We start from the raw sequence: 16,230 nt of genomic DNA on the forward strand, positions 1-16,230 counted from the left end.
GTCCATAGGTTGAAAAGTTCGTAAGTGGAGCTGGACGTAAGTCGAGACTCCACTGTAATGTGGGCCTGAGGTTTGCCTGGATTGGCATCAGGTTCAGATTTAACCATCCTCAGACTTCCTTGTTTGAGGGCAAAAGTAAAGCAATACATTCATTTTCAATAAGTCTGCAAACAGTCACTAATAAAGTTTAATTCTAAAAATGCACATTTTTTTATCAAAGGCTAGAAGAAGTAATGTAAATAAGGTTCTGTTATTTATTTTACCAGTGCTTCTTTTCTTCCCCTGCATAGCTTTATCATCATGTCTTAATCGTTAATGAATTTTCAAAGAATATGTCTCATTAAATGTAGACCAGCAAGTGATACTTGTTTTCACATTGGTTTTGGAATGCTTTTCTAGCTCTAAAGATAACATGTGAATTTAACAGCCCTATATGTTGTATAGGCAAAACCTGCTTAAGGCTGCATTTTAGTTCAAAACTGTTATCTTTAGAGGTCAATATTCTAAATGTAATGCTGGCTGTATTTAAGTTCCATCTCTCCTCTAATGGATAATAAATTGGACTTACTAGTGTTCTGCACAGCTATGGGAATCCTCTTGTGTCAGTTGAAGCTATTATGCCTATCTAAGATGCTGGATAGAGACTGTTTAATGGCTTGTTCAAGGATCCTAAATAATGGACATATCTTCCAAGCTAGAAGAATTCCCATGGGCACCTAGAAGCCAGATTGTATTCAAGAAAGAGTTTTATTCTGCTCTGCAGTAATTTTTTTTTTTTTTTTGAAGAAGCCATTTGACATTTCAGATAAAATTCTAGAGCTTTTAAATTGAAGTTTTGTGTGGAAAAGATGGAAGGAGTATATATGCTAACTTACTTTTGTTCTAGTGCAAAATACCCCCCAGAAAACCTTTTATATAGCTGCAGAATTATTTGTCTATTTACAGTATACTGCAATCAATAAGCAGTCACCCAATAAAAGATTGCCTTTAATATGCATGCTCTGCTGAAAAGATACAGTGGGGTGTATATGAAATTATATCTTCAAGTACCTATTACTTTTTACTAATAGGAGCTTTGCTGTTCTTTCAATCAGTAAACAGTGTGAGCTTCAAATGATTACAGATGTGTCTAGCATACCTTACAGATGCTAAGGAATTCCATATACTCAGTCTATAGTGGGTTAAATTCTTAGCTGCATTCTTCACACAAACTATAATGTGTATGTAACTCCATCTGAAATTGCAGGGGCATCTGTTAGGGACAGAAATCCTTTGATAAAGTTTCATAATTTCCTAAAATTGATCTCATTAAATCATGACTAAAATTCATTTTCTGATCATTATTATTTGTGATATCATAGATAGATTATCCCAAATAAAATCATGTTTCAGAAAAATTTTCTGAATATATTATGATTTAACAATTTATGCTGCTTGGGTGCTTTCCATACTATAGAAGTTGGGAGACCTCAGAATTGTGGGGACAGTTTTTTGTTTGTAACTGGAAACTTAAAGGCTAAGCTCAAAATAGAGACTGAGGAGATGAATGAGCTCTTAGTAGTGAGGAACAGGTGTGCCTTTGAACATATTCTCAGCCCAGGAAAGTGTTTTCAGTATCAAAATTATACTCAGTTTACTTTTCAAATTGGAATTCAGTCCTGGTTTCCTCCCAAGCTGTCTCCATGTCAGCAGCCTAAATTTAGAGAAGTTGGGAAGACCTACCTCTTATTTCCATTTTTGTTGATATACCAGAATTCCTCAGTAGATTTCGTTCTACATTCTGCCACACTTACTTAATAAACTAGGAGAATCCCACACTCTGTTGTAAGAATCCTAGTCCAATATATTTCTAGAGCAGATTGGGTTCTTATTACAGTGAGGAGTGTACTTGCTGTGTTTTGAAAGAGAACAGAACGGTTATTTGTTAATTGCTGGAAAAGCTTTAAGGCAGGGGTGCCCGGTTAGTGGCCTGGTACTGGGCCATGGCTTTGGCAGGACTGGGACATGGAGACAGATCTTCCCCCTCCCCCACATGCACTCCCTACACGCACGCACCCTGCCTACCCACGAGCATGCACTCTGCCTACCCGTGAGCACAGTGCTGCCTCGCCCCGCCCCAACCGGTCCGTGGTTCGGAAAAGGTTGGGGACCACTGCTTTAAGGCATTCTGTGTATTTTCCAAGTTAGTAAGGCCAAATAAGCCCCAATGCTCTAATCTGTATAAGATATTATCTTAGAACTGCAGAACTGGAAGGGACCCTATGGATCACCAAGTCCAGCCTGTGACAGGGAAGAATAAAGCGGAATCGAACTCCCAGCCTCTGGCTTCACAGACAATACTAGACCACTGAGCTATACAGTGGTGCCTCGCACAACGATGTTAATTGGTTAAAAAAAAAAGTTCTGTGAAAACATCGTTCTGTGAAACACCATTTCCCATAGAGATGCATTGAAAACCGGTAATTGGAACGGATTGCCGTCCTTAAGCGAAAATCCCCATAGGAAACATCGTTGTGTGAAACAGTGTATCCACCATTCAAATGCATTGAGTAGGCTTCAAGGCATCTCAATGGGGGAGGAAAAAAAATTCAGCCCAGAAGGAGCGTGGTGGCCGCCCCTGCCTGCCGGTGGGTGCCTGACGGGTCCCTTTGTTCTCCTTCTGGGCTGGCTGGCTGGCTTCCTCCTCCTTCCTCGCTCCCTTGCTGGCTGGCTTTGTTCTGACTCTTTTTAAATTTATTGTTGATTTCCCCCCATTGAGATTCATTGAATAGGTTTCAATGCATTTCAGTGGGGGAACCGCGTTTTGAATAGCGATGTTTCCCATGGAGATTTTTGAATAGCGACGGCTATTCGTTCCTATTGGAACGCATTAGCCGGCTTTCAGTGCATTTCAATGGGAAACCGCGTTTTGAATAGCAAAGAAATCCAATAGCGATGTTTTTTGCGGAACGGATTAACATCGCTATTGGAGGCACCACTGTATAGGTTTCTCAGGAGGTAGATAAGGTGATCGGGCACTCCCATTTCTTTAAGGACTTGCCATAGTTTTCTGTGGTCCACACAGTCAAAGGCTTTTGCATACTCAGTGAAGCAGAAGTAGATGTTTTTCTGGAACTCTCTGGCTTTCTCCATAATCCAGCGCATGTTAGCAATTTGGTCCCTAGTTCCTCTGCCCCTTCGAAATCCAGCTTGTACTTCTGGGAGGTCTCGGGCCACATACTGCTGAAGCCTACCTTGGATGATTTTGAGCATAGCCTTGCTAACGTGGGAAATGAGTGCAATTGTACAGTAGTTGGAGCATTCTTTGGCACTCCCCTTCTTTGGGATTGGGATGTAGGCTGATCTTTTCCAGTCCTCTGACCACTGTTGAGTTTTCCAAACTTGCTGGCATATTGAATGTAGCACTTTAACAGCATCATCTTTTAAGATTTTAAATAGTTCCACTGGGATGCCATCACCTCCACTGGCCTTGTTGTTAGACACGCTTTCTAAGGCCCACTTGACTTCACTCTCCAGGATGTCTGGCTCAAGGTCAGCAACCACACTATCTAGGTTGTCCAGGATATCCAAATCTTTCTGGTATAGTTCCTCTGTGTATTCTTGCCACCTCTTCTTGATGTCTTCTGCTTCTGTGAGGTCCCTACCATTTTTTTCCTTTATCATGTATATCTTTGCACAAAATGTTCCTTTAATATCTCCGATTTTCCTGAACAGATCTCTGGTTTTTCCTTTTCTATTATTTTCCTCTATTTCTTTAAATTGTTCATTTAAGAAGGCCCTCTTGTCTCTCCTTGTTATTCTTTGGAAGTCTGCATTCAATTTTCTGTAACTTTCCTTATCTCCCTTGCATTTTGTTTCCCTTCTCTTCTCTGCTATTTCTAAGGCCTCGTTGGATAGCCACTTTGCTTTCTTACATTTCCTTTTCTTTGGGATGGTTTTTGTTGTTGCCTCCTATACCAGTGGTTCTTAACGTGGGCGATAATGCCCCCCAGGGGGCGATTTCATTTTTCAGGGGGGCGGTGGAACGAAAAGGGGCGGTATGGGGGCGCTGGAGCAGAAGGGGTCAGTAGGGGGGCGCTGGAGCAAGCCAAACCTGTGAAGATGGCTGCAGCCTTTTTACAGTGTGCATGAATATATATTTTCCTCCAATTTTAATTTAGTTTCAGACGTTTTGTCTTGAAATTTTTAGTTCCTGCATTTGTTTTTATGCCCTTTTTATATTTCTTTTTGCGTCTTAAAATTCACTTGCAACTAAATCATTAAATGTTACTTTTTGGGGGGCATTTCATTTTCTTGGAATTTAATTTTGTTTTCAGGGGTCATTGGATTTAAGTGTCTTAAATGAATGAATGAATGAATGAATGAATAAATAAATAAATAAATAAATAAATAAATAATCACCGCGGGGAGGGGGGCAATGATAACTTCCTCAATGGCTCAAGGGGGCGTTACTTTCGAAAAGGTTAAGAACCACTGTCCTATACAATGTTACGAGCTTCTATCCAAAGTTCTTCAGGCACTCTGTCCCCCAAATCTAGTTCCTTAAATCTGTTCTTCACTTCCACTGTGTATTCATAAGGGATTTGGTTTAGATTATACCTGAGTAGCCCAGTGGTTTTTCCTACTTTCTTCAGTTTAAGCTTGAATTTTGCTATAAGAAGCTGATGATCAGAGCCACAATCAGCTCCAGGTCTTGTTTTTGCTGACTGTATAGAGCTTCTCCATCTTTGGCTGCAGAGAATATAGTCAGTCTGATTACGGTATTGCCCATCTGGTGATTTCCATGTGTAGAGTCGTCTCTTGTGTTGTTTTAAAAGAGTGTTTGTAATGACCAGCTTGTTCTCTTGACAAAACTCTATTAGCTCTTGCCCTGCTTCGTTCTGAACTCCAAGGCCAAACTTTCCTGTAGTTCCTTTTATCTCTTGACTCCCTACTTTAGCATTCCAATCCCCTAGAATGAGAAGAACATCTTTCTTTGGTGTCAGTTTTAGAAGTTGTTGTAAGTCTTCATAGAATTGTTCAATTTCAGTCTCCTCAGCACTGGTGGTTGGTGCATAAACTTGGATTATTGTGATGTTGAAAGGTCTGCCTTAGATTCATATTGACATCGTTCTATCATTTTTGAGATTATATCGCATTACAGCTTTTCCCACTCTTTTGTTGATTATGAGGGCTACTCCATTCCTTCTACAGGCTTCTTGCCCATAATAATAGATATGATACTCAACTGAATTGAATTCGCCCATTCTCGTCCATTTTAGTTCACTGATGCCCAGGATGTCAATGTTTATTCTTGCCATCTCCTGTTTGACCACATCCAGCTTACCAAGGTTCATACATCTTACATTCCAGGTTCCTATGCAGTATTTTTCTTCGCAGCATCGGACTTTCCTTTCACTTCCAGGCATGTCCACAGCTGAGCGTCCTTTCAGCTTTGGCCCAACCACTTCATTAGCTCTGGAGCTACCTGTACTTGTCCTCCACTCTTCCTCAGTAGAATGTTGGACGCCTTCCGACCTGAGGGTCCCATCTTCCAGTGTCATATCTTTTAGCCTTTTGTTTCTGGTCATGGGGCTTTCTTGGCAAAGATATTGGAGTGGCTTGCCACTGCCTGCTCCAGGTGGATTGCGTTTAGTCGGAACTCTCCACTATGCCCTGTCCATCTTGGGTGGCGCTGCATGGCATAGCCCATAGCTTCACTGAGTTATTCAAGCCCCTTCGCCACGACGAGGCAGCAATCCATGAAGGGGAGAAATGTATTGTATTATAGTTTAAATTTAGGAATTATATCTCTATACCATGATAAGACATTTAAGCTGTAACACATTTATATTAGAAGCATGAGCTAGCTTGATATCTCTGATTTAGGTATCTGGCTGCATAGCCAGAGGTTAGGAGTTCCCCACTGTGCAATCCCAGGGGATTCCTGCTTTCCCCCTCCACTTTCCTCGCAAGAAAGTGAGGGGGAAAGCAGGAATGAAAGTGCTGTGATCCCCCCTTACTTCCATGGATAAAATGACCCTCAATTTTTTTTCTAATTATTTTAGGGGAAAGTGTTGTTTTATACATGGAATAAAACAGTATTTTCTGGCAAAAGTTTCAGGGTAAGCATTACTATAGTCATTCCTTTCAACAGGAATGAACAGGGCTTTGAACTTTATCTGTAGAAAGTGATGAAGTGGACATGTCCACAGAAGCTCAAATTAAAAAAATATAAAAGTTAGTCTTTAAGGTGCCACCATATTTTTTTCTTTGTCTTTTTACTTTTTTTTCCTATTCTGCTTGTACCTATAATGCTTCCATAGCATAACATGGCTACCTCTTCTACAACTCCATATATTAGACACTGGCAATTTGATCCTTTCTGGCTTATTTAAAAATGAGTATCTCCTTTGTATTTCAGAGCTTGTATATCACTAGGATCTAAAGCACGGAGTATTGGAAATGCAGCAAAGAGCCAGGTAAACATGAATTGATAATTATTTTAGCAAAATAGATCTTTTTATTCAGTAGTGTGTCTTAATTTTTTATTGTTTTTACTAAGTCTAAACAAAGTGGTTAGTAATTTCTGCTAGTTCTAAATACATATTCCTAGTGTTAAGCCTTCAAATATAATTTGGCTTTGTGAATTGCCAGGTGGTCATTATAAATACAAGTGTTGCACAATTCATTCAAAATAAACAGGTATTGTTTAAAATAGTACATATGTTACAAATGTATTGACAATTCAGTAAGAATATAATGTAGAAGCTGCCTTTAAAAGTAGCATTCTTAAATAAAGGGAGTTCAATTACAAACAAGCAAATGACTGAAATTCATATATTCCTCCTCTTTAACTCAAATATGAAACTTGCTTTTAAAACTTGTATTATGACCCTAACATTAACCTCTGTATCAAAGAATAGGATATAATGCCTAGCTAGCTTATTTTTTGTTTTAGATAAATTGGTGGGAACAGTTGTTAAAGGTAACTGTGGACTGAATTAATTCAATAACAGTTCAGTATTGAGTATATAGAAGGACAACTGCTGTTGAAAATGAAGTAATATGATTTTCCCAAACTCTTGTCTCACTAACCTTTTAAGTCTTCAACAGTATCAGTAAAGAAGTGGACAGGGATGATCTAGTACACTGGTTCTTAACCTTGGGTTACTCAGGAGTTTTGGACTGCAACTCCCAGAAGCCTTCACCACCAGCTGTCCTGACTGGGGTTTCTGGGAGTTGCAGTTCAAAAGCATCCGAGTAACAAAAGTTAAGAACTACTGATCTAGTAGACATGGTTTGCATGGATTTCAGCAAACATGTATGAGAAAATGTAATACTAATAATGCAGGACAAAGTCAGCTTGTCAGTTGCTACCTGGGGAGGCAGCCCTTTATTCATTTGCATTGGACTGGCTTCAGTTGGATAAGGGAAGCCTGGCCTGATGGATACAGCCTGCAGCACTTCAATTAATTAAAATTATGTAGTGCTTTTTAAGAAACCCAACATCTCCCAGTTGTACATCCCTTGTGCTCCCATAGTTTGTGTAACAAGATTCAGGTGTCTAAGTTTCATGTTCTTGGAGATGTTGGCTCTGACAGATAAAAATGTGTGATGATGTTAGGAATTTCAGACTATATGTATAGTCTATGCTTTAGTGCACAAGTATTCCATATAGATTAACAGTAAAAGAATAAATGTTCTACTTCTTGAGAAGAAGTTTGAACTTTGCTAAGTCAAATCAGTAAAAGCATTTCAGAACTATTGGGGTAGAGTAGGGAAGCTTTAATACGAATTCAGAAATAATTTTGACAATATTATCCTTTAATAGGTCATCACAAACATTAAGAATACATTGCATGGATTCAAAAAATTACATGGGAGGGCATTCGATGATCCTTTTATAAAAGCTGAAAGAGTCAAACTGCCATATGAACTTCAAAGGTTGCCTAATGGGAGTGTGGGAGTGAAGGTGAGTGTTTTTTTAACACCTGTTCTGTTTAGAAACAAATTATCTACCTAAGGAAATAACCCTCTACAGTGGATCCTCGACCTATGGAATTAATCCGTATTGGAACGGTGTCCGTAGGTCGAAAAGTCTGTAGGTCAAAAATGCATTTCCCATAGAAATGCATTGAAAACCATTTAATCCGTAACCGTCCCAAGAACCCCCCCCCAAATTTTTTTTAAAAATAAATAGAACTTTTCTGAAGTCTTCCAGGAGTCCCCTGCCACCGCCATCGCTACTGCCCGAGGCCTCTCAGAGGTCCCTCGCTGCCGCCTTTCTGAAGTCTTCCAGGGGTCCCCTGCCACTGTCATCACTGCTGCCCGAGGCCTCAGAGAGGTCCCCCGCCCCCACCGACGCAGGTTTTCCCAGGGTGGACCAGGCCTACCAGGGGAGGGCTTCCCCTGGTAGGGCAGGTCTACTGCCCGGGAAAGCCTTGTAGACCGGGCCTACCAGGGAGGGCTTCCCCCAGTAGGCCTGGTCTACTCCCCAGGCTTTCCTGAGCAGTAGACTGGGCCTACAAGGAGAGGCCCTCCCCTGATAGGCCCGCTCCACCCTGGGAAAGCCTGTGTTGGCAGGGGGGGAACACCTCCAGAGGCCTTCCCCACCGCCTTCTGAGGCCTCTCGGGGGTCCGCTGCCACCGCCGATAGTGCTTCTGAAGCACTATCGGTGGTGGTGGGGACCTTGAGAGGCCTCAGATGGCGGCGGGGAAGGCCTGCAGAGGTCCACCACTGCTGCTGCTGGGAGCCGAGCTGCACCAGGCGATCCAGGCCATGCTTGGACTCCTGGACTTCACCCGCAGCTGCTGCTGTCCAGGCACGGCACAGCTTGGCTCCCAGCGGCGGCGGCAGGGGAAGTCCAGGAGTCCGAGCATGGCCGGGATCACCCGGGTCGGCTCCTGGTAGCAGTGGCGGTGGTGGGGCACCTCCAGATGCCTTCCAGGACTTCTCCGCCGCCATGGGAGGCCTCTCGGAGGTTCCCCCCGCTGCTGATCATGCTTCAGAGGCACTATCTGTGGCGGGGGGGGACCTCCGAGATGCTTCCCATGGCTGCGGAGAAGCCCTGGAAGGCATCTGGAGGCACGATCGGCGGCCTACGGACTGGAAGGGGTAGGCGGGGAAAGCACTAAATTTGAATTTGGCACTTTTCCCGCCTACCCCTTCTGGTCCATAGGTCGATTCACCGGCCACAAGTCAATTGAAAGGTACGCATGTCGAGCCATGCATACGTCGAGGGTCCACTGTATTTTCTTGTTCCAGGTACTCAGTTTGATGAAGGTTGATCTAGGTCATGGGTGGGCAACTATTTCAAGTCTGGGATTCAAATTCAGATTGGAAAAGCTATGAAAAGAGGAAAGGCTGGTTTGCCTTTATTATTATTTATTATTATTATTATTATTATTATTATTTATTTGATTTATACCCCGCCTATCTTGGCGACTCGTCCACTCTAGGCAGCCTTTTCTTTTTCTTTTTTTTCCCTTACTCCAGTGGCTAGTAGATGTTTGCCAGCAAATTGCATGAGTCTGGTTTTGGGAGAAGCTTTGATCTCTTTTCCCATTTTGCATCAAAGCAGAACTAGTAGAGAGTACAGGAATCCACAGCCAGCCATCTCTCTTTCAGTTTACTTTTGAAGTATATGTTAGTTGTGTTCATACTTTACTTACTGTGTGGGTACCATATGTCACTTACATTGTAGCAGCAGTACGGTCAACCCTCGACTTACGAACTTAATCCATTCCGGAACAGCGTTCGTAAGTTGAAATTTTGTAAGTCGATTTCCCATAGGAATGCATTGAAACCCCGTTAATCCATTCTGACCAAATAAAAAATACTAAATAAATAAATAAATAAAATGCACCAAACACTGCAAGCTCCTGGGCCTGCAAGAAACAATCCCACCAGCCCAATCCCACCCTGCAAAAGAAAAAAATTAAAAGGTTTTCTGGCGAGCGAGCTTCACTCAGTTCCCCGGCTTCCCCGCTGCCTTTCTCCGCCGCTGTTGCTGGGCCTGGACCTCTGTCGCTGTTACCGGGGCTGCTCCCGAGTGTGGAGGGGGGGAGAAAGGCTGTATTGCCTTTCTTTCCCGCCCCACGGCTTCTCCCGAAGGGCTGCTCCCAATGGCTTTTGCGGCAGCAGAGAAGCCGCGTTGGGAGGCGGAAAGAAAGCCATTCTGCAAAGCCATCCGGAGCAGCCCTTCGGGAGAAGCCGCAAGGCAGGAGAGAGGCAATCGGCACCTTCAGAGCTCTCAAAGGGCTTCCTCCAATGTTGGGGGGAAAGCCCTTTGAAAGCTTCGAAGGCAAAAGGGCTTCCTCCCATGTCGGGCATAAAGCCCTTTGAGACCTCTGAAGGGGGAAAGGGCTGGAAATTCGAATTTCCAGCCCTTACTCCCTGCCTTTTTGCCTTCGGAGGTCTCAAAGGGCTTCCTCCCACGTCGGGCAGAAAGCCCTTTGAGACCTCCGAAGGCGACGAATGGCTACGTTCACAAAAAATGGCATTGACCCGTTCATAGGTCGAGGCTCCATTTGCAAGTCGATACCAATTTTTGCCAACGGAGCCGTTTGTAAATCGAAAAGTTTATATGTGGGGCCGTTCGTAAGTTGAGGGTTAACTGTACATGATTTAGAGGGCTTTCTGTTTTTGACAGCATTTGGAAATGTGAGTACACTGTGGTAAAATGTGACATTTGAGCACGTGTTTAGATAGTTACTATTTCTCTTGTAGGTACGATACTTGGATGAAGAGAGACCATTTGCAATTGAACAGATTACAGGCATGTTATTGGTTAAGCTTAAAGAGACATCGGAAAGTGCACTTAAGAAACCTGTAGCAGATTGTGTTATTTCAGTAAGTTGACTTTATGACATTTACATAGGTTTACATTACTATATATAGTGGGGAAGTATAGAAAGCTGTTGTTGCATTGCTTTGCTGCTCAGAATATTCATAGTTTTGATTCCCTGAGATTTCAGGTGCTTACTGAAATGTGTACACAGAAATCCTTCTGTGTTGTATGTACAACTGATGTTTGTAAAGTCTTCTGAGAGAGAAACAAAATTAATGATTGCTCTGCTTAGCTTACTGAGTTCTCTTTAGATTAGGAAGCTAGAGGAAGGGACCATAGTTCAGTGTTGAACAAGATGCATTGCATGAGAAAGGTCTCAGTTTCAATCACAGACATATCCATATAAAAAGATCAAGGAACAAGAGATTTGCCACAGAGTTGTTGCCAGTCAGTGTAGGTAATACTAGGTTAGATAGATGAACTGGCTGATTTAGCGTAATGTAACATCCTGTTTCCTATGGGGAAGAAGGTTCCAATACCTATCACTCAACTTCAGTTCAGATTTAGTTCCCAAATGAAACTAGAAATCTTCCCTCTCTCTGCTTGGGACTCATGCTTGTGTTGTTTCTTTTGCTATTGTGTGCTGCTCTGGTGATAACAAATACCATCTCTGTTTTGCCTGAGTTTTGCCCTGTACAAATAATGACAGGAGTCAAGTTATAATGACCATACGTAAAGATTTTTTTGTTTGCCCCATCTTTCAACCATTGAAAAACTTTTACACTGGCTTATAAATGATCAAGGGGGGAAAGACAGTGTCTTTAGGATTGCAGTCTAAAAAGTAGATACACAGCAAGGAAATGGATTGGGAGAGAGGAGGAATTAAATGTTTCAAACTGCACTAATGTAGTGGCCCAAAGAACTCCTGCTCCTTCAAATGATTGGCTATGTTCTTTATTATTTATAAAGAACATAGCCATAGCCAGCATACATATCCATAGAACTGCATTCCAGACATTTCCTGATGTTACTTAACCTGTTGCTCCTTAAAACTCAATTTTATATTCTTAACTCTAAGGATAAGCAACAGAAGTAACAGCATATTCCTTCAGTTTACCTATGCTTTTGTTCCCTCTGTTCTCTCTGTCAGATTAAGATTATAAGAATGTTGTAATTAGTTTCACCCATTGATGACACTGTGTAAATAAGTGTAAATCTAGTGGGATACACTAGCCAAAGAACCATTTGTATTAGAGGAATCAGTTGATGCTATCCTCTAAAGTTGGTTTTGAGTGGTATCAGATGAGCTAGAAGACAGGGGATGGTGTTCTGATGTTGCATTGCCAGCACATTATTGGACATTTGCCTTAAGGTGCTTTAAATCGATACAACAAATTAAAAGTTAGTAAATATATTGATTTAAGGATTGATGCCAAACCAGAATGTGATTTGGACTATTACACTGAAATACTATTGGGTAATAAATTTAAATATGCTTAAATTGAATATTTTAGTTTTTGACTCTTTCCAGTAACTTGTATGGAACTTCTGTGCCTTCTGTTTAATTCATTAGCAAAAAAACATTGAAGCGAATGTAATAGGAAAACTTTTTTACCCCAACAGATCCCAAGTTTCTTTACTGATACTGAGAGAAGGTCTGTAATGGCAGCTGCACAAGTAGCGGGTTTAAACTGCCTGAGGCTGATGAATGAAACTACAGCAGGTATACTTATGACTTCAAAAATTACAATATAAAATGTATCTTTGTTGAGAATCACATTTATACAAGATTAGTAAAATGACATAATGACAAATGACATAATGGTAAAATTATGCACTACTCCATGTCTCAGTTTTAAGGCAATCTACTCACAAACAATTTACTGTATAGTAGAGGTGGTTTCTTCTAAAACGTGAGTATGTATACTATGAGAGATGGCCAATAGCATATATCCAGTGAAGAAAAAAGTCCTGTCAAGTGAATGTAGGCAATTCCCTTGCCTATACAGCTGATGCACACTTTCAGTATCTGTCTCAGATGGTTGGAAAACCCTCCAGAGCAGAGTTTTGGATGGTGCTGACCAGAAGAAAAGAAGGAGAATGTTCTGCTGCTTTTGTGTAAGTCTTGTAAGGGGTGCAGAATTGTTTCATTCTGGATCAGTTGACAGAACTATTATCTATAGATGTTATATAGGTAGGTCTGGCAAGCTTACATATGTGTGCTCTGAAATAGATTGTTTTATTTTCATTAGGACTTAATCCCCAGGTAATTGTGTAAATTATTGTAAGTCATGGACAAGATTGAAGTGGCTCTTTGGATTCTTAGACTAATAAGAACAGTGATGTCATTAATACCATTAGCAACAGCAACAACAATGGGAAAGGAATGAATTTCAAATGTAATTGTTTATGTGTATCAATCATGGCCAAGATACTTCAGTATCTGACATCAGTGGAACTGTGACATCATGGTTCTTTCCTTTCCCTCTTTAGGCCTCCATAGTGCCCCCCCTCTCCAAAGCTGCTTCAGAGCATGGTTTCAAGGCATGTTTTAAGGGTCTGGGGGCTGTCTGTCCCAGTACAAACAGTGGGATCTGGTAGAACTACACCATCAGATTCTCATCATGTTCACAGTTGCATTCTATATCATATGGAATAAATGCAGTGCTTATCTCCGTTTCCAACCCATAGAGCTAGCATTTGTCCGCAGACAATCCTCTGTGGTCACGTGGCCAGCGTGTCTAGACACAGAACGCCATTTACCTTCCCACCGAGGTGGTACCTATTTATCTACTCACATTTTGCTGGCTTTTGAACCACTAGGTTGGCGGGAGCTGTGACAAGCGACGGGAGCTCACTCCGTCGCATGGATTTGATACGACTGCATGTCTTCTGACCTTGCAGCACAGAGGCTTTAGCAGTTTAACCCGCAGCGCCACCACATTATGAGACAAGGACCTATTTTTAAATGTTTCACTAAATGTTATGTACTTTTTCAGTTGCTTTGGCCTATGGAATTTATAAACAGGATCTTCCAGCCCCAGAGGAGAGACCAAGGAATGTGGTTTTTGTAGATCTGGGACACTCTTCATACCAAGTTTCTGTTTGTGCTTTTAACAAAGGAAAACTGAAGGTAAATATTTTGATTAGCATGTAATTAAGAAGGGGAAAGTATCTTGGGGAATTCTTACAATTACTGAGGAAGAATACACATGCTATAATAAATCAGAAAACAGTGATTTGTATATGCACAGAAGTGCTTAGTATACGTAACAGTTCCTTCTGGTTTTTTTCCTGTCAGTTATTTTTTAATTGCATGTAAGCAAATAGGGCCTTTCCTGGTACTTTGTGTTAACTTTATTCTTGGATGCTTTGTTATGTTGTAAACGAGAAGTCCTTTCATAATGAAGCCAGTGCTAGCTGTATTTTTTCTAAAACATTTCCATATTTTTGGTATCCTGAACATCATCATGCGCATCTTCTTAAGCAATCAAAAATAACTGTACAGCATTGTTAGGATTCAGAACTGAAATATGCAACTATCATTCAGTGGGGAGACATTAAAATAAAGTATGTGATTTAATACACAATTTAGCCTTTTCTTAGAAAGGTGTCTCTAAAAAGCTATGGTAAAATATTTAGGCATTTGAAACTATTGTGTTTGAGGCTCAGCAGCAAGCAGCTTTAAAGTTTAACTTATCTTCTGAAAGATGACATATAAATCTTAAGATGAACCTTTACCAGGATATCCATTTATTATCTAGAAAGTTGATGCTTCGTAATTACCAAATTCTGAACTATCTGTAAAATCGATATCAAGAACATTGTGGATGCAGTAGATGTTTATTTTAGTTTTTTCACTGAAAAATGGAAAAATGTCTAATGCTCTTGAAAACCACTAAGAAATGTACATGATTCATCAGAACTTTTATGAAGACAACTGAAAAAGAAACAGTAATCAGTACTGTTTCTTCATCTCTTCATACAAAATGTTAGGTGTAAGAAATTACAAGAAAGTTGTAAGGAATTAGCTGTCAGGTCTTTTGTGAGGGGTTTGCTGCAGCAAGTAAGTATCTTTAGGAAATTCTGTATTGTATTGAATAAACAGTGCTCAGGATAATGATCCACAACAGCAGTGGGCAGTTTTACAGAATTGAACCGATTTCCTGCCCAGCTCCAAAGGGCTACACCACTCCTAACTCGCTCTTTCAATTTCAAATAAGCCTGTTTTCATTCAGAAGAGATGCTGAAAAATCTGTGATGTGATTTGAAGGTAAATCGTGTCTCCTGGAGGCTTCTGAGATCATAATACTTTACTTTAAATAAAAAACTTAGCAGGAACTTTAAGACCTCAAAGAACAGGTGATGAGGCCTCATGCAGCATGTATTATCCACTCAATACAGACAAGTACTATAATTTATATTATAACTCCATGTTCTTTATTGTCATGTTGCATCTTTAATTTCACAGGTGTTAGCTACTGCATTTGACCCTTTTTTGGGTGGCCGAAACTTTGATGAGGCTTTGGTAGATTACTTCTGTGAAGAGTTTCGAACTAAGTATAAACTGAATGTGAAGGACAATGCTCGAGCTCTTCTGCGCTTATATCAAGAGTGTGAAAAACTGAAGAAGCTCATGAGTGCTAATGCATCTGATCTCCCCATGAACATAGAATGCTTCATGAATGATATTGATGTGTCAAGTAAAATGAACAGGTATTGAGTTTCACCTTGTAGAGCTTTAAATAAAGTTGTGCTCATTTCTGCCTGTAGTTCATAACTCTTAATGAATTTTCCCTCTTTGAATAGGGCTCAGTTTGAACAGTTGTGTGCATCTCTTCTGGGCAGAGTGGAACCTCCTTTGCGAGCAATGATGGATCAAGCTAGTAAGTAAAAGCTGCCTTGACTTGAGTACTTTATTTTAATATTAGTAGCCAGATTACTAGTGGGGGGCAGGAGTGTGTGCAAGAGCAGTCACATAGTGGGTTTTTCCTTCCATTACACAACCAATCACAGAACAGGGTACACAGCTACTTTTCTGAACCGAGGAAGCAGAGGCACATGATGGCTGGGTAGGTGGCAGTGCAGGTAGGCTCTCTTATGCAGTTGCCTAGTTATTCTGTGCAGATTCAGAAGGATCCTGACTACAGTATATGTTTTTGCTTGCCTCTAGGCAGTGTCTACTTCATTAAGAATTGGTAAAGTTTCTTTAATAAACCGGATTGTTTATTAACACAGCCCTACCTGTCCATTTTTATAACTCACCAAAACCCTATCTGGCAGTTAAGCTACTTATGCTTGAGTTCTAAATCTTCCTCTCCTACCTAATTGGTTGTGGCTTAGCCCTAAAATAACTGGCTAAGAAACTTTTTAGGAAACTGTTCCAATTACGTACCTGTCACAAAGGATATCTTCAGTTTGTCTTTTGACAGCTGGGTGACATGTATTGTACAACCAC

The 16,230-nt window shown here is 40.9% G+C and overlaps 1 protein-coding gene across 1 annotated transcript in view; it reads left to right on the forward strand.

Annotated features, from left to right (window-relative positions):
• HSPA4L (heat shock protein family A (Hsp70) member 4 like) overlaps positions 1-16,230 on the forward strand; it is a 43,452-nt gene that overhangs the window by 5,376 nt on the left and 21,846 nt on the right. Inside the window, exons 2-8 of the mRNA XM_020781506.3 lie at positions 6,404-6,461; positions 7,814-7,954; positions 10,712-10,834; positions 12,396-12,495; positions 13,772-13,905; positions 15,244-15,488; positions 15,582-15,658. Coding sequence (XP_020637165.2) covers positions 6,404-6,461; positions 7,814-7,954; positions 10,712-10,834; positions 12,396-12,495; positions 13,772-13,905; positions 15,244-15,488; positions 15,582-15,658 — 878 coding nt within the window. The remainder of the gene's footprint in view (positions 1-6,403; positions 6,462-7,813; positions 7,955-10,711; positions 10,835-12,395; positions 12,496-13,771; positions 13,906-15,243; positions 15,489-15,581; positions 15,659-16,230) is intronic.

Source organism: Pogona vitticeps, chromosome 5, assembly GCF_051106095.1.
Source record: "Pogona vitticeps strain Pit_001003342236 chromosome 5, PviZW2.1, whole genome shotgun sequence".
Classification (NCBI taxonomy): domain Eukaryota; kingdom Metazoa; phylum Chordata; class Lepidosauria; order Squamata; family Agamidae; genus Pogona; species Pogona vitticeps.